The following is an 18,377-nucleotide window of genomic DNA, read 5'->3' as shown; positions in this document are numbered from 1 at the left end:
TCAGAAGCAAAAAGTTAAAGAAATAATAGGAACCACAGAAAAACTACACATTTAAAGCAAAGTCCTTTTATTTCTCAGTATTGGGTACATATCATTTGAAAGATTTTAAAGAAAAATGATTACTGAAAGTATGCATAATCCTATTTTTTGCAGTTTTTAAGTCTGTGAGATGGAGAGTTTTGTTTCTGTAGGTTTCAGAGGGTTACTGTTTACGCTGAAGTTGAAAGGAAATGCTTTTTCTGTCTTTTGGCACACATAATAGATCTGTTTCTGTGATTCCTCCCTGTCACCAGGTGAAGGACTTCATCAATGCAGAGCTGCTGGCTCAGCTGTACTCTGCAGGGGACCAGAACACCCTGATGGACGAGTCCCAGGAGCAGAGCCAGAGGAGGGATGAGGTGCTGCGGACCCACCAGGCCCTGAAGGAGGCCCTGTCCATCATTGGTGACATCTCCACCTCCACCATCAGCGTGCCCTTGCCTCCACCTGTTGACACCTCTTGGATGGGAGGAGCCGGGGGCCGCAGGTAATTCAAATAAAAAAAAAAACAACCAAAAATTCAAAATGACAACAAACTTGGGCGTGGCATATTTACAACTCGTTTTTCCACTTTTCAGGTCCCCCCCACCCAGTCCCACTGCCCCCAGGAGGATGTCAGCAGGCCAGCGCCCAGCCCCTCGAGGGGCCCCTCCTCCACCCAACCGCCCAGGTCCCTTAGGGCCCTTCAATAACAGCGCGGACAGCCCTCAGGCTCCCAGCCGCCCAAATAGGGCCCCACCTAGCATCCCTAGGTGAGTGATTAAGCTTAAATGGAAGAAATATAACACAAAAAAACACCATCTATTTAAATGTATTTAATTATATAGTGAGCCAGGTTCTAAAAGTACTTTTTATTCCCTGATTGCAATTATTTTGTTAATTGACTTAAAAAAATCTACTACTATTTCAGTTCAATGGTGGGGCTGCAAACGCTGTCACGTCATTGTCTTTCAGTAAATGAAGTTAAAGTTTTATAAAAGAATTCTAAGGATATTTTAAGAATATTGAGGTGATTTGGAGGCTCTGGGGGGAGAAATGAGGCTGCTATTTTAGGCAAAGTCACACTTTTTTGTGGAGGAGTGCTTTAAAGAAAAGTGAGATTTCTTTGACATCATGTAGCTTTAGTGCAAGAAATTATTGAAAAATCAGGTTTTAAAGAAGGCTTAAAAGAATTCAAATGGAGTAAATTCAACTCTGAAAATAACCTATTATTTACCCCACTTTATTCCCATAATACTTTTTAGAGTTCTTTTTATCTTTTTAAGTCATGGCTGGGCAAACTTTTTGACTAATAGGTGGGAATCAACCTTATTGGAGTGAGAAATAACATGTAATCTGGACAAAGACACATTCATTTTGATTGAAAATTAATATATACATATTTTAAGACAGAACATTTTGGAGTTGTTATTTCTAAATGTGTGGCTTTAGTTCTCCTTTTGCGCCATTGGGTTGATGTCACTCAGGGAAAAACAAAAACATAGAGAAAATGCTGCGTTCATGCGGTGTTGGAATGATTGGAATAACAACTGACGGTCTCGGAAAACACACATGAACGTCAGGAAAACAACAAATTTTCAAATAACTTTCTGCACGTAGACCAGGGGTCGGCAACTTCTGGAGAAATATCAATACAATTTATTTTTTTGGCGGGCCAGGGCAAATAGTTTAATGGATTAAGTAAAATGCATATAAAATTACAGGCATGCTATGTCATTTAACTTATTTGCTAAGTAATTTAAGAATAGATTTTCAAAATAAAATCAGTCAAGCTTAGGCTTACTGTCCTTCAAATTCTCAGTTTCTACAGCAAAGTCATTGTCAATCAGTCTGACTGCTGCCATGTGGACTTTTTTGGTATTCAAACTCATGTCCAAGTGAAGATAATAATTTAAATGTCCCTTTTTAAAAAAAAAACTGTCTTCATGCGCTGTTTTGGGATTTCTTTCTCCTCAGCCGGCGGCCTCCTCCATCTCCAACAAGACAAGCTCCACCTTAATCAGCTGAGGGGGTGCCTCGTACCCTCATCTGCCCCCCCCCCCCCCCCCCCCCCCACTGTCCTGGTCTCTCCTTAGTGCACACACTGAAGTCTTTGACCCCCCCTCTGAACCTCAGTCCCTCGGCAGGTGACGACATCCATATATCTACGTACAGTATGGTACTTGTCTTGTGGTGTATGTGTATGTGTGCTTGTTGCTCGCCTGTGATCCAGGTTTGCTTAACAGCTCCATCTCCCAGTATCAATCCTGGACCCCCTCCCCCCCTTAACCCCCCCCTCCCTAAAAATGTCCTGCAACTACATAGCTGCTATATGAATTTAAAAAAAAAAGGCTCAGCAGTCATATGGTCCGACCCATCCCAGAATGCAGCATGGCACTAGCTGCTTTTATTGCATGGGAGTGTGTGTACGTGAGGTGTGCTCGTGTGCGTAAGAAGGAGAGACTACTTTGCCTATATGTAGGCTGACTTTGATTGAGAAATGCATTAAGCTCCTGTTTAATGCCCCCTCTCTTCCTCCTAAGTGTTTATCATCAGCCTGGTGTTGAACTAGCAGCAGGAGTCGTATCTTATAGTGTAAGCGTGTACATGCGTTCTTCTGTCATACTGTGTACGTGGGCGTGTGCGAGGACTCATGTGTATGTGCCGTTTGTCTGCACGTTTGTGGTTCTTATAATTATGATTTTTTTTTCTCCATTTTTTTCGTTTGTTTGTATGGTCAATGCTGTTCACGATGACTTCTCCAACGACCCCATCCCTCCCGGAAGGTCGGGTGGGTTGAAATATAATGTTTGTGAGTTGTTTCTGTGTTGTAGTAGCGGCCATACACACACATAGCAAGGCTGAGGAGCACCTTCAGTATTCTCAGTGTGGAAATAACAGCCTCACCGATGCGTTGAACCTCGTCCACCTGTGCTGTATTGATGGTCAAAGCGTGACCCCCTACAGCCTTAAACTCCGATTCAGATGCTGACTTGTGAGATGAATGGGACTGGAGCTCGCACTGAGAAATTTCTCGCCCAGTGTAAAAAGCTAAATTAGATTTCTCATAATGACTAAAAAAAAGGCTTTAATATACTGTAACTATTCATTTCCCTCAGGTTTGAAACGCCTAACCTCCTTCTCTGTCTGGTCTCACCTCCGTCTCCTCTATCACGGCAGCCAGTTAGTCAGTGCCTGCATCAGAACTTGAGGTTGTATCGTCAATGTTTAAGTGCTTCTCTGTCGATTTGTTATCGTGTCTGTGAGCCTAAATTGTGTTCTTATGTATATAGGTAATGATAAGGAGATACTATACCTGTGGATTGTAAACACCTTATTAAGAATCCTTATGCTTAAACTGTTCTCTTTGTCTCTATTCACTACATGCTTTCCAATTTAGACTGCCTTACTGGCATAAACTACAATTTTTAATTGCCAAAGGTAAATACAGCTCTGAGAAGTGAAAAAAAGGAAGAAAAAACAAAGACAGGAAAATGACTTTATGTTTAGGGCACAATAATGGTAAATTTGGGAAATGTATTAGTTGTTATATTCTGTGCGTCTGTATCGCTCCTTAATAAACATGTTCCTGATGATGTTAAACTTTGTCCTCTTTTTTTAAAAATTGGGTTGGTGGATTTGCATAAAGAGGCTCATAACTTATATATTTTTTATGGTTTAGACTTCATACAAATTTGAAGTGATAGGAAAAGACATGAGGAGCAGAGTTGGGATAAAATACTTTAAAGAAGTAAGTAAAAACACGGAAGAGATCAATATTTATTATTTTAGCAGTTGAAAAGCAGATGCTGCAGCAAGTCAAATTTCTAAAACAACAGCAGAATTACATTTTTTTTTATTTTATTATCTTGAAAATGGACCTAAATTAATGTAAAATTTTATGTATTTTACCACTTCCCATAAATGAAAAATTGCATTGAAATTTAGTTTTACATTTTTTCTATTTGTTTAAATACACATTTAATGTATTTGTTCTTCAGGGTTTTTAAGTTCTTGATTTAAAGAATTTTCAAACAATAGTTTCAAAAATACAAATATTGTTAGTTTTGTTACAGTTTTTTTTAATTAAATTGAAAGATTATTATAGTTTCTCATGAAGTGTTTGCTTTCTAATGAGAGTAAGCACGTCACAGTTTATACATTTATAGATTTTTTGTGGAAATGTTTTTATTTTTCGACTTTGTGCTTTTAAAACTGGGATTCATTATGTTTGCTATTTTAGGGAAATTTCTCACTGTAATAAAAAAGCAAGGATTTTTCTTTCCGTTTTAAAAGAATTATCTAATTATTTCAGAGAAACATTGCATTAAACATTTTATCAAGAGGATGTTCAGCTGCTTTTTTTCAATTCTACAGAGAATAAACCAGTTGGCTTAATTTTTTAGTGCATTTTACTTTGAAAACAAGGGTTGAATGGCAGTTTCTAATATGACTTTACCTTAATAATGTCATTTATTTCATTAAGCCTCAGTTTGATATTTTCTTTGTCAAGTTTGCATGAGTACACTGGTGTAATCTGGGTTGTTTTCCACAATAAATCAGTTTGTCCATTAGAAATAATATATTTTCCAGCTAACATTCCTTTTAGCCCTCTATGCTCTAGCTCTAAGAAGAGAAAGCAGGTTTTAATTTTTTTGTGGTAAACATCTCAGACCTCCATTACTCTCATTAAAACACAGTAAGAAAAAAAAACTTTTAATGTAAAAAAAGACAGGAGGTTCGTTTATTCCTTTTGTTTTAATTACCCTTCAAAAGAGTGACTGATGTAGGGCAATGCAGCTGTGTCCTGAACGCTGGCTCATTCACGCCTTCAAACTCTTTAAAGTTGGGTGGGAGCGCCCCCTGGTGTTCAAACTACGGAATCATAAGGTTATACAAAAAGGAAATGACGGCATTTGTCGAATACTCTGTTATTAAAATAATAATAATGAATATAATCAAACAGAAAACAACAAAAACCTATCTGAATAATGTAATTTGTGCTATCCAATAGTAGGATGGTGTAGCCCTTAGTAAAAAGTAGTCTACTACAGTGATACTTAAAATTTAAGCCGTATACTTGAAGTTTACTTTTTTATAGTATCTATATATTTTAAACTTAAATTATTCAAATTCAGGCTTAAGAAATATTTATACTACACTTCACATACAGTGCAGTGTATGAGTAAAGTACACTTACTATACTTAAACTCCAGTCTACTTAATAGATCAAACCTACGAGAGTCAAGTGTCACTCTTAACCCTTGTGTTATCTTATGACCCCACCCTTCACATTGACGTGTTCTTCCTGCAATGACACAGGTGGATGAAGGTGAAGAGGATTTCATGTAATCCATGGACACCAGTGAAGATCACAAATCATTGAAGAAAAAAGGTTCAGAGCACTGTCTAGTGGGTCTAGTGTCTAGTGTCTAGTGGGTCAACGTTAAAGTGCCTAGGAGGGTTAAGAGGGAGGGTTAACACAAGGGTTGAGAGGAAACATGTAGATTAGTGAAAGACAGTTTTTACATTTAAGATTTGAGATTGGTTTACATGGAATTATAGAGGCCTCCTAAATTTCTCATTCATCCTTAAATTCCATTATTATTATTGTTATTAAAGCTTTTAAACAGGCAGACCAAAACACAGGGGTACGTGGGGTGGGTGGGTAGGGATAACAATTCAGAGCAGGAGCACATAAAGTAATTTTTTTATCGTAAATTTTAAAGGTTGTCATAATTATAAGTGTTGTTGACCTTTGTGAGTCGTGATTCGCTGACTTAAGTTAAATTTCGGCGCTTTTTAACACTCAAAGAACAGGAACTCATTTACCTCGGGCGACCCCGGTAAACAAAACGAGCGCATCCTGGTTAGTTTGAACTGAGTCACTACGCAGCTTTTCGTTCATTGGCTGAATCAATGTCGATCCGCTATGACGTAAGCAGTAGCAGGTTGTTGTATACACAGCAGTGGCTAGCATCACAGTGGAGCCGTTAAACATCCGGTTATCACGGTAGATAGGGTGAATTCACGTCGTTAGAGGCCATTCGGTAGCAAAAGTTTATTTTTATGTAGTTTGGTGAGGATGTCTGTCCCGTCAGGAGCGGGATGAAGATGACACAGCTGTTTCAGCGAAGAAGAAGAAGTGTGTCATTGTGGCTATATATAGCTGTAGTATGCTGGTGAGTTCCAACTAGTTTTCTTCTTTCTTACTTCAATTTCCTCGGTTTTAGCGCTAAGAACCAAACGTGAGGGCTAACTTCCGGTGTTTTATCAGTCGCGCGCATCCATTACCGATAGAGCCATGAAGCTAGCGTTGACGTTATGCTGTGATGTGGCACCTAGAGGGTCGACTTTTGACAGGTCAGACTGTTAACGTGATGAGCTCAGGAATGGGCTTTGATAATTTGCCAAGTCTGTGCGCATTAAGAAATGTGTGGTTAACTCCGGACTAGTCTAAACGAGCGCGTGACCCAAACAATCAACTAATGAATAATCTGGAGGAATTATTGCTCATGACTGTTCATGCTCTTGATCTTTTGTTTGGCAAACGGGAAGTTCCAGCTGTCCTACATTATAAATAGTACAAATTATTGATCACTATTGTTACTGGGATTTGTTAAAAATGATGATTAACCAGCCTTATAGTCACTTTTATTCTTTGTTTTTGGTCCCCGATTGTATTTGAGCTAAGTATAAGAAGCTCATGTCTCCAGCATTAAATATTGTTGTTGTTGTTGTTAAAATTGATAACCAATTCAATTATTCTATCTCTTTTTGATATATCTGTCTATACATATATAGTCCTTTTTTTTCATCTTCTAATTTTATTTTGATCACCTAAAATAGAAAACTTCCAGCCCCCCCCCCCCCCCCCCCCCCCCCCCCCGGATTAAAAGAGTACCTCACTATAAAAACATCAGGTGTGTAATTTAAAAGAATCGACTTTTAAATGACAGGAAGGGTTGCCATGACGACTCATAATAATCTGGGTAGACAAAATAAGTATGAATTTGACTCTTTTATTTCTTTATTTTTTTACTGGATTCTCTCTGCAGTCTTGCATACAAATGAAACCTTGCCTCGTTTTATTTTTAATTCGTGTCATTAAATAAAAAAATGTTTTTAAAACAAGTCCTTTCTTCAAGGATCCATAAGTTTTTCAGTTTAAAATTGAATACATTGTACATTGCTTGTTTTGTAACATTCACACGAAAACTTTATACTTTGTAATCCACTATAAAAATAATGCATCTCTATTTATCATCTATGTTGGATTTGAAGTCCTTTGAATGAGTGATATTGATTACAGAACGATGTTTCGGTTGCTGAAATAAACATTCAGAAACCAAATTTTCTGCTCTGGAATCTAAAATGAAATGCTAGGATGGATTGATGACTAATCTCGGGTAGAGCGCCACCTTTAAAATGTCAAACGCCACATTTATTAACACATTATTTCTGATTTTTTTTTTCCAAACACAGCCAAATCAAAATAGTCTTTGCTCAACATTTACACATTCTGCAGCTAGACTTTAATAGTAATGCCGATATCCCATAATCCCTTTGTTTACTCATCTTACAGCCCCTCACAACCCCAAACTAACACTACCGCTGCAACAAAAATAGCAAGCAAAATTTGAGGTTTTTTTCTTCCTGTACTTCTTGGTTAGTTTATCCAAATATGCAGCTGAATTACTTTAAGTTCCTCTGTGACGTCTAATTGTGATTATGTAATTCTTAACCACAATTCTACTACCAAAATGTCTTAAAAAGCCATATTTCATGTTTATCTGAAGCCTCTATTTCCAAAATCTCCTCTACATGGATGTGGCCGCATAGACCCAGAGGAAGGGTTATGTTTAGCTGTTCGTACCAAACGCAATCCGCGCGGCAGAGGCATTTTCAATGTTGAGTCAATGGTCAAGACACAATCTGAGGTCCTGCGGTGTGATTTGAGGAAGGGGCACAGCACGAAGATCTGGCCGCAGTGGGATTTGAGCGGCGTGGCATGATTTGTGCCCTTCCAGTACCAGTACTCGTCCCAATGACTGTTGGGCGAAGGCGGGTACACCCTGGACAGTCTGTCACAGGGCCGATGGAGCTGGAGCGATCCCGATCATTATGCTGGCACATTGCTGCAACCCCCCGCACGTGTTTTCTCTTCTGCCGCAGCTACGCTTGTCCACACTGGACGGGGCCGATCAGGGAGCTTTTGCATGCACATTGCAATGTGCATGCAATCCTGGGCTGTCGTGACATCACAAAGTGTGACAGTTTGATTGACAGCAATTCCAAAGGAGAAATACTCAGAAATGATTACATTTGATCTCTTTCATAAGAAAAATTCCAGAGGTCATAACCTCCAAAAGCATGATTTTTATGTTTTTCATGTAATTTGTTCTTTGATTGTGATGTTAGCAGACTAGTTTGATTTAAATGTTAAATAACCTTTTCCCTTTAAATTCCATCACTTAGGATTGAGCCTAATACTTTTTCTTTTTTCTTTTTTGTTTGAACAGGTCTTCTAGGCTGTTTGTTGAATGTGTGGAATCCCACCCAGAGGACCAAAAATCCGGGTCCACACAGATCCACGTCCCACATGAGCCGCCTTATCAGGAAGTACGTTTAACTAACGTTGTGATACTACAGCTCAGAGGTTTTTTAAAGGTGGTTTAGTGATTAAAAAAAACAAAAAAAAAAACACCCTGCAGTAAATAAATGTGTCAAGAGTCCTGCTAGAAATATCAGTTAGTTGAAAGGCGAATGGGATCTTTTTGTCTAAGCGTGCTGGTATTTTTGTTTCCTGAAGGGTCAAATTTGTATCGAGTACATCTATAGAGAGTTTAAAATCCTCCTATGGAATATGCATCAACTTAATCCTCCAGTGTAACCATTGGAATACAGAGTGGATGCATATCATGATCCAACACAATTATGTTGTTCGGTTTTCCGTTTTGGTGGTGGAAGATCGGCTGACTTTTTGGGTTGGTAAATGGTTTGAAAAATAAGTAATATACTTAAAAAAAATAAAAATAAATGATATACATTTTGAATTAGAGGGAGTTCTGAGCATTCAACAGCAAATTACAAACAGATTCAACCTGTTTCAAACCGCTATACTCTAACGTTTTAAACACATGAAGGCTGGTGGTCACATTAAAGAGACGTTCTTGGGTAAGAAAGAAAACAGACAGAAGAAGGAGGTGTAACAAAATACCGAGCAAACATCTCAATTCATCTGTGCCCAGATGACCCAAAAGATCCAAATGATATCAGCACACCTTCTATTATAAGAATAGTTTCCTTCAGAACTAATCTATTGATGCTGGGATTGGAAAAAAAAGACAAATTAAAGACGCTTTCTGATGAAGATGGTCATTTTTGGTGTTTTTACCATGTTCTTGTGGCGTTTTACTGATGTTGGAGGACAGTTTTAAGAAAATGAAGCTTAAGTTTGCATTTCGGAGCATTTTTTTTTTTTTTTTCAAATTAAAATCGTGATGAATCAGGAGCAGACGAAAGAAAAATGTTTTTAAAAAAAAAAATCGTATTTGTAACGGAAATAAAGAGTCTGGGGGGGCCACAAGCTCCCTGCAGCGGAGAGAGGAAGGGGTTGCTCTATGTCAACGGTCTTGTCCACAACTCAGAGGCAGATTTCTACTGAACTCCTGCTGCTGTGGAGAAAGTATGTTCTACAAAACAAATGAAATTATATAAAATACATGGATCAAAAGAGGAATAGAGAGAGATTGAGTTCAGAGTGCAGAGTGCAAAGTGAGTTCAGAGAATGAAATATTTCATTCAGTTTGAAGAGTTTTCCTTTTGTCATTTTGGACTTTAAGAGCAATTGTCTGTTTTGGTGATATTTCTGTATAACTGTATCTTTACATATACACATTTCTGTTTCCAGACTGAAGTTAGCCTTAGTTTCTCTGCTCAGCCTCCATTTAACAGTGAGCAGCCGACAGCAGCCGATCCCCCAGAAACACAAGAGGAGGAGCTAAAAGCCCAAGCAGAGGTAATGCAGAGAAAAACAAAACCTTGGGGAACTTTTGGGTTAAAAGAACATGCAATTTTGGATTTTTCCTTTAACAAATATTAAACTTCTCCCTCCAAAAGTTGGTGAACTTTTAGTGGAGCCTGCAAATGAACAAACTGCTGACTGTGTCTCATTTATGGCTTAAAACATTCATGCCATTTAAAAAAAAATAGAAATCATAAAAGCCTTTCTTTTTTTTTTTCAACTTTGACCTCCCTCTGGTTTTCATCTCATCCCACATTTTTCGGCTCGGTGGTTGAAATCGTACCCCAAACCTGTCAAATCTCTGCTCCTTTTTTCGCGTTTAGAACTTTGTAGCAGAGACATCTGCTTCAGAAGGAGAGCCGGACGCACTCGATGTGATTTCAAACCCTGAAAGTGCCTCGTATCCCGAAGCGGCCGTCTCTCAGGATCAGGGTTCTGTCCTTCAGCCGCCTTCCAGCAACTCTGAGTCTGGGACGTCTGCACTGAATGCAGATGATTCCGGCAGCGCCGGCCTGCAGGAGTCTGACCAGAACAGGCAGGTTCCTTCTCTTTTCGTTTTCTCACCCAACTCAGAAACTGTTATAAAAAAAATTAACCTCTTTTTATTTTAAATTTTTTGTGGGAATTTCAGTGCTTCAAGTGATGGGTCTGGTGCAGCCAGTATTGAAACTGGTTCTGACCCGCTTCAAAATGACTGTGAGGAAGAGGAGGAGAACCCTTATGACACAGAAAGGTTCTATAAAAAGTTCCTTTCAAACCCAACCAAAGCCTAAGGAAGCGCTAACGTTTCTGTTGTTTTTGTTGTCATGACAGACCTCCGTTGGTTCTGGAAAACACTTCCAACGTTCACACCACCGGGACTAAAACCCACGCAGACCCCCCTCTGAGCCCCCCGGCTGCTCCCGCCGACACCCGTCTGGAATCCAACGCGTCCCACAAGCTGACGGAGTCGCCGGTTAGTGGATCGGATGCAGCGTTTTCTTTTCTGTTTGGAGGGGAAATGTCCCCGCTCTCATGTTCTGGTCGCCTCTGACAGGGCCTGAGCCCCACCGCCACGGCAGACGGCGACTCCGGTGGGAGCAAAGAGCCGGAGGACATCCCCACCTTCGATGAGTGGAAACGCAAGATGATGGAAGTGGAGAAGGAGAAGAGTAAGAACATGGAAACAAAACTAAACCAAGCTGTCTTTTTTGTTCCGCCTTCATGTCCTCTTCCTTCTCCTTCTGCCTTCCCAGCTCTGTCCACTGACACCTTCATCAACGGGGGCTCCCACGTACCCAAGAAGGTCCAGAAACATTTCAATAATTACGCTTCTGTGGAGTGTGGAGCCAAGATACTCGGTGCAAACCCAGAGGCTAAGGTGTGCAGAATCCCATGCAGCTCGTGCAAAGACACTGAGTGTCCAGATAGTTCCAGAAATGACCTTTAAAAAAAAATAAAAAGAAATGTTTTATTTAATCTAGAGCACTTCAGCCATCCTGAAGGAGAACATGGACTTGTACATGCTGAACCCCTGCAGCACCAAAATCTGGTTTGTGGCTTCCGCTCAGTGCCTCTCCTGGTCCGTCTCAAGGCATTTAAATATTTTAAAATGTTTTTTGTTGTTGCTCAGGTTTATTATTGAGCTCTGTGAGCCCATCCAGGTGAGACAGCTGGACATCGCAAACTTTGAGCTTTTCTCCTCCACTCCGAAAGATTTTCTGGTCTCCATCAGTGACAGGTAGGACTGACAGCAGCACTGTTATGATGAAGAAAATGGAGATTTATACGTCAATCAGACACCTAGGTTCCATAAGCAGGGTAGAAGAGTTGGTTTGTTTGAGTTAGATCTATTCCAGCTGTCACCAGTCAACTTAAAAAAAAAAAAGCGAGAGAGAGAGAGGATTAGTTAGGGAAGTTAGGGAATGGAAATGTGGAAACCTGGTTACTGCGGTGCATGAAAACAAGCTCTTCCATTATCTGCTTTTTCATGCATTCTTTCAGATACCCAACGAATAAATGGCTGAAATTGGGAACGTTTCACGCCAGAGATGAACGCACAGTTCAGAGCTTCCCGCTAGACGAGCAGCTTTATGCTAAATATGTAAAGGTGAGTCCGATATTTGTTTCTGATGATCATTCACCACATCTATTCAAAACTTTACCCCCATACAGTTTTATTTAAATAAAAATTAGTTATTACCAGGAAGACTAATAATTCACTCTGGTTTATAAACAAACAAACAATAAAGATGTTAAATTCAAGCTGTTTTTCTATCAGTTTTCCTGTGTGAGTCATTACTTTTGGGGAGTATTGTTACTCCTACTTGAAGAAAGCTTCACGGCTTCCATGCTTCATACAAAAACCAACATTTTACGTTTTGGGTCTAAAATGGTTCAAACTGATCTCCAAAGATGGCGGAAGCCTCTTTGCATTTCTAATAATATCTTCCCTTGTTTTCGTTTCGTTTCTTTCAAACCACAGTTTTATTTGGAGAAATGCAGATAAAACCAACTCGACTTACTAACTATTGGATGTTTTTGCTTCAATCTGGCTAATCTTTCTCTTTCCTTTGTCTCTTGCTTCAGATGTTCACCAAGTACATAAAGGTTAGCCTGCTCTTCCTGTCATGCTGTTTGGAAATGTGCATTTATGAATTCCCTCTAACTTTTTGCTTAATCTTAATCTAATGAATAATCAAATTAATCTAGCATTATATGGTTTCTGTGAATAATAACACTTCTTTTTTTTTTTTTTTGAATGCATCACTCCAACACGAGCACAGACTAAATTCCAGCAGATTTCCTTCCCTTGTGTTGAAGCATGTTTTCGCTCGTCTCGTTTCACCTCTGCTGCTAAGATTGTTCCGCTTCGCGCGGTTTTACCAGAATGACGTTGTGTCTCTTTCAGGTAGAGCTGGTCTCTCACTTCGGCTCAGAACATTTCTGTCCTCTCAGCCTCATCAGGTGAGTTCTTTGATCCCTAGATTTGACTCTGAAGCTACGTGTGACGTTCTTGAACGTTCATTCAGACCATCAGACACCTGGTTCAATCGGACATGGTGTTCACACAGGACAGGGTTACGGGTTACGTATCTGCCACCTACTGTTGGAACAGGCTTGTTGGAAAGCGGTGTAAATCTCGTAAATCTTGCTGCTTTGTTTTTTTTATAGCTCAGTTTCTTTCTCTTTCTCTTGGTGTCATAATGTTGTTCGGACACAAACCGCAATCATTTATTTCTCTTGTATGATCAATTTTCAAACGGTTGGCACTTCTGCGAATGCACGCTCTGCACGTCGACTTAATATTGAAAGTGGTGGCGTGTTGCTGAGGGTTGTGTTAACGTGGCTTAAAAAGCAGCTGGAAGTAGCATCGATATGTAGGGAAAGAGTTCAGTTTGACTCTTTTATTGTTTTATCACAACGTAAACAAATCAAATGTTTAGATGAAGGTATCTATTTTTGGAGTAATCTGTTTTTTTATTGGAAAAAATTCCATCATCATGAATTCATTTTAGGGTGATGATGCATTTTTTTGGTTAACTCTACAGGGTGTTCGGGACCAGCATGGTGGAAGAATATGAGATCGCAGATCCCTCAGAGCGAGCTGATGATCAAGACGACGAACTGGGTCAGATCTCCATTTTTTAATTTCTTTTGCCCAAATGAGTTCTTTAGTTTTTATAAACATTAAAAAAAAGGAGTTTACTGACCTCATCCCAGGGATCTGTCAGAAAAAAAAGCATCAAGCTGTCTCATCTCCACCTGGATGGTGTAATTATTTTTTTTTTTTGGAGTGAAACGTTTCTATCCTCTCAGTAGATCCCACTGGATTTTTTCCTGGAGAGCCCAAGTCTTCTGAGAATCTTATCGGATCGGCTAAAGGTTTTTTTCACGTTTTTCTGCAGTAATAAGGCGCGTCTCGTTTGCTAAAGTTGCACCAACTTGTCATTGTTGCGTTTCCTCCCCAGACGCCATCATGAACATGGTCAACAACATCGCTAACAATGTTCTCGGGGGATCCGCAGAGATCAAAGGTGGGACCCTTTGACTTTTTGAGGAGAGCAGCTTTATTGCAGAAGATCTTCATGAATGTTTTGTCTCTGCCCTTTGAAGGCAACGTTTCTTCTCAGGAAGAGAGGAAAAGCGAGCCTCCGGAAGAGCATGAGGCCTCCTCTGAAGGCGTGACCTCTGACCTCCCTGAGGCGTGAGTGTCTGACATCATTTCCACCTGTTGCACCCAATGATTAAAACTAACATTTTTCCCGATTGTCTCTGATGGCTGATTATTTTCTGTTGCATTCTCTAAAATAGAACTTTTTGGTTTTTTTTTTCCAGTTCAGACAGTGAAGATATGCAGATTTTACCGGGAACGGACGTCCCTCCAGCTGAACCACCGTCTTCAGAGACCCCCCTGCCAGAAGAAGCTGCGAATACAGAGAGCGAAGTTCCTCAGGAGGAGAAACGATTAGTCATTCTTTTGGAGAAAGAGGAAGAGGAACCGATGAGATCGACTGTCATCCTCCTGGAAAAGGAGGACAAGCCGTACGAAGAGCAAAGAGACGCTCCGGAGCATCATCAAGTAGATCCAAGCTGCTGCAGTCCGGCGCCTTCCCTGCGGGATTACGTCCAGCGCCAGAGCTCTGCTAAAAGCAGGAAGTGCCAGACGGGAGACAGAGAGCCGGAAAGTCCACCCATCCACCCATCAACACCTTTAGCGCCCTCTTCTGAACCTGAGCCGCCTCACACTGATGATGAGGCGGCTTCTGAGCTGACATCACAGCCTGTAGAAGAATCCATATCTGAGGTGTTGGATCCCAGTCTGACCTTAAACCTCCCCGCCCTTATAGTCTCCGAGTCCTCCTGTGCCCAGCCCGGCACAACAGTTCAAACCCCGCCCCTTTCTGCTTCTGCTGAGGAACCACAAAGGAGCCAGGATGCGTCGGTGGAAGAGGAGCACCTTCAGACGGCAGAGTCTCCCAGCAGCTCTGTCCACGTGCAGCCCACCATCAGCTTCCCAGCAGTGGATACGTCCGTGACCCCAACTGTTGACAAGTCCAACATCGATGCCACTTCAACAGAAATGACTGTCCCCGTCCCGACACAAGATCTGTTTTCTGTCCTCCCGCCCACTTATTCTGCTCAATCGGAACAGCCGGCGGAGGCACCCTCTGCACCTGACGGCGCTCCCGGTCCCCTGGAAGGATCCGGCCCGATTCCAGAGCCCGTCATCGAGGCCGAGCCTTCTGGTGGCCAAGCGGCAGATGCAGATGCTGAAGATGTCCCTGCTTCCTCAAATGCCAATGGTCAGTCGCCGCACCCCAACTCTGCAGCTTTTCCTCAGGGCTCCGCCTCCGACATCTACGCGGAGCCGTTCAACGGCACCGAGCAGAACGGGAACCCCATGCATGGGTCCAGCCAGAAGGAGTCCGTTTTCATGAGACTCAACAACCGCATCAAGGCGCTGGAGGTGAACATGTCGCTCAGCGGACGCTACCTGGAGCAGCTGAGCCAGAGGTGAGCCCCGACGGCAGCGGTTTCCCTGGTAACGGCAGCTCTGACATCACACTTCCTTCCTGCGTTGATTTAAGGTACCGAAAACAGATGGAGGAAATGCAGAGGGCTTTCAACAAGACCATCATCAAACTCCAGAACACAGCGAGGATAGCCGAGGAGCAGGTAGGCGGAGCCTCGCCTCGCCGCGCAGAGGTGGTGTGTGCTTCAGTTTTTCCATCAGCATCCGCCATGACTGTGTTGTGACCCGTAGGACCTGCGTCAGACTGAATCCATCCAGCTGCTGCAGAGCCAGCTGGAGAACATGACTCAGCTGCTCCTTAACCTGTCTGTCAGAGTCAGCCAGCTGCACGATGAGGTAACTGCTCCACCGCTGGCACCAAGCCTCCGTCTGGAATCAGGGATGAACTATAGAGGACCCCCTCGGGTCTAAAAAGAGGGAAATCCCGCTACAGCTCATGTTGACCAGACACCTTCCACTTTGAAAATCTTTATTTTTAATGTATTTTAAGAGATATTATTATTAATACAAAAAAACTTTGAGGTAAATTCTGAAGCTTCATTTCTAAAAAAAAAAAAAGCACAAAAAACTATTGACGTGCTCCTTATTTACCAAAATAAAAGCTTCAAAACAAAGACTTTATTCCTGGAGGAACTTCATTAATCTTTACTTTAAAGTGAAAAGTGTCTGACTAAGAAGATTACTGTTTTTACCTTCAATTCCCAGCACGCTTTGATTTAAAATACGTTGAAATCATATTGTATTGAGACAACCAACTCTTCAAACTTGGAATATATTGCTTTTTTGTGTGCGTGCAAACGTTTAACATTTCTGCCTTGTTTTTTTAAATAGATGCTCCTGATAAGCTTAACACATGACGTTGCCCCCTTGTGGCTCAGAGCAGTATTGCATTTACATAATTTATAAAAGGAGCAAATATGAAGTGTTTTTTTTATGCAGTGCTTTCTATTTGCTGTGTAACTTCTAATTTCTGACTGGACCCTCCTGATTTTATAGCACAAAGAAGCTGAAACACCATCAGCAGGAGAAATGCATGGTGCTGCTTGATCCATTTTTCATTTCATGTGTCAAGCGCAGCCTAAAGTAGAAGAAATAATAATAATTTGAGTGTCATGAGTTCACCAACATGAACACATAAGTGCTTTTTGCTAAAAAAAAACAAAACAAACAAAAGCTTTTCATGTGGAAATCATTTTTTTTATGCATTTATTCACAACAGCAGATATTTGTACTGTTGGGACTGAAGTGGATCTAAGTGCAGCTCCTTAAATGTTCAATCAAACCTTCAGTCAAACTAGGTTAAAAAATATTTCTTGTTCTGACGCCGAGCTTCTTCCCTCCTCTTCCTCCCACGCCGGCTGGGACCTTAGGTGTCGGACAGGCAGACCTACCTGCTGCTGTCCCTCATGCTGTGTTTGTGCCTCGGCCTCCTGCTGTGCGTCAACCGCTCCCGCTTCACCGGCTCTCCAGCCATCGAACCGGAGCCGCCCGCGCCCAAAAGCTACACCTACTGCTGTGCTGAAAGGTAGAAGGGAGATCAGAACTACTGGTTTCTTTTTTGATTTTACCTTTTTTTATTTTTTAACATGATTCAGCTTTTTCTCCCTCAGGCCTTTGTCATCCTGTGAGGAGGCGGGGCTTAAGAGAAGCGCCTCTTATCCACTCATCCACACCGACTCTTTGCAGTTAGCCACATCTGCAGGTTAGGCTGTAGTTTATGAAGCAACAGATGAATTTAATAGAAACTTTAAGATGTTTAAAAAGACAAATTCATTCCCTCTTGCAGATCCAGAAGTGCTGCATGCAGAGGAGACGCAAAGTCTTTGTCCAACAAACAGGAAGGTGAGTGAACGTTTCTGCAAAGTTTTCATTTAGCTTAAATGTTCTCAGCGATGGAAAAACACTTTTTTTGTTGTTTCTCCTTCCCAGAGGAGACGGCGGAAGTTGAAGCTGCTGGACAAAGGGGAGGTGCTGAAAGCGTCCATAAAAGCTGCTCCAGAGCTTTGTAACGGCGCCGCGTGCAAAGGAGCGCCCGTTTCCACAAACCCCACAGCCCTGACGAAACGCTTACTACTGCCCACCTTCAGAGACTCGCCGTCAGAAGGCAGCTCGGAGGGCTCCTCGCAGTCCGACGAGCCCTCCTTCTGCGGCATCGCCGCCGCCTGCCCCCGCGTCTGCGACGGCCTCCCCCCGTCCAAAACCCGGGCGGAGAAGCGGGCGCTGGGACGCAGACCCCCGAAACCTCGCTGCGCCAACCTGGGCCTGCCTCGCGACTCTCAGAGGGACAGGATTGAAGTGCTGCCTGTTACAATACAAGACCTCCTCAGGAGGAAACCAGAGCGGCGCTCCGGCACTTTGGCGACGCTCACAGGTTCTGTTTGACTTTCAAAAGACACAAAGGCCGCTGAAGAACGTCAGATCCAACTCTTCGCCAAAGAGTTCCTCACTCCTAGAGGGCTTTGAGCTTCAGCATCAGACAATCGGTTTGTTTTCCACAGGAGCTTCTGTCAAACTTTGGTTTGCTACATGTCAAAAGTCTTCCCTGCTTTCCATTAAATCATTTCTGTTTTTCCACCAATGGCTTTTGCTGTTAAAACCACACTTCACATGTAGTTTTTACTTTTTTTTACAGTGTATATTTAACTTAAGGCATTTGTATTACAACACAAATCCTTAAAGTAGCTCATATGAAATCTTTAACCCAACTCCCAGAAGCCTTTGCAGAAAACCTCATAACGAGTTCAGATCCTTCAGCTTCTATCTAAACCAATCACGGAAAATGTTTCATCCAAGTTAGTGTTGGTCCTGAAGAAAAAA

The 18,377-nt window shown here is 41.6% G+C and overlaps 2 protein-coding genes across 5 annotated transcripts in view; both read left to right on the top strand.

Annotated features, from left to right (window-relative positions):
• dnm3 (dynamin 3) overlaps positions 1 to 3,621 on the top strand; it is a 28,963-nt gene extending 25,342 nt beyond the window's left edge. Inside the window, exons 19-21 of the mRNA XM_023965739.1 lie at positions 294 to 526; positions 618 to 791; positions 1,996 to 3,621. Coding sequence (XP_023821507.1) covers positions 294 to 526; positions 618 to 791; positions 1,996 to 2,038 — 450 coding nt within the window. The 3' untranslated portion in view covers positions 2,039 to 3,621. The remainder of the gene's footprint in view (positions 1 to 293; positions 527 to 617; positions 792 to 1,995) is intronic.
• Positions 3,622 to 5,951: 2,330 nt separating this feature from the next.
• Positions 5,952 to 18,138, top strand: suco (SUN domain containing ossification factor). Of its 4 annotated transcripts, none has more exons than XM_011486470.3 (24): positions 5,952 to 6,200; positions 8,541 to 8,640; positions 9,932 to 10,039; positions 10,369 to 10,580; positions 10,677 to 10,778; positions 10,859 to 11,000; positions 11,082 to 11,196; positions 11,281 to 11,405; positions 11,509 to 11,576; positions 11,658 to 11,765; positions 12,029 to 12,134; positions 12,614 to 12,634; positions 12,936 to 12,991; positions 13,576 to 13,655; positions 13,847 to 13,909; positions 13,996 to 14,061; positions 14,141 to 14,231; positions 14,363 to 15,541; positions 15,616 to 15,703; positions 15,792 to 15,896; positions 16,931 to 17,085; positions 17,171 to 17,262; positions 17,347 to 17,402; positions 17,490 to 18,138. In XM_011486470.3, the coding sequence occupies exons 1-24, from the start codon at positions 6,127 to 6,129 to the stop codon at positions 17,940 to 17,942; spliced, it is 3,765 nt and encodes a 1,254-aa protein (XP_011484772.1). In that variant the 5' UTR covers positions 5,952 to 6,126; the 3' UTR covers positions 17,943 to 18,138. The 4 variants fall into 4 exon arrangements, with proteins under 4 accessions (XP_011484772.1, XP_011484771.1, XP_011484774.1 ...); XM_011486469.3 differs by having other exon boundaries at positions 13,844 to 13,909; XM_011486472.3 differs by lacking the exon at positions 12,614 to 12,634.
• The last annotated feature ends 239 nt before the right edge of the window (positions 18,139 to 18,377 follow it).

Source organism: Oryzias latipes, chromosome 17, assembly GCF_002234675.1.
Source record: "Oryzias latipes chromosome 17, ASM223467v1".
NCBI lineage: Eukaryota > Metazoa > Chordata > Actinopteri > Beloniformes > Adrianichthyidae > Oryzias > Oryzias latipes.
This window is presented reverse-complemented; position numbering and strand designations above follow the sequence as displayed.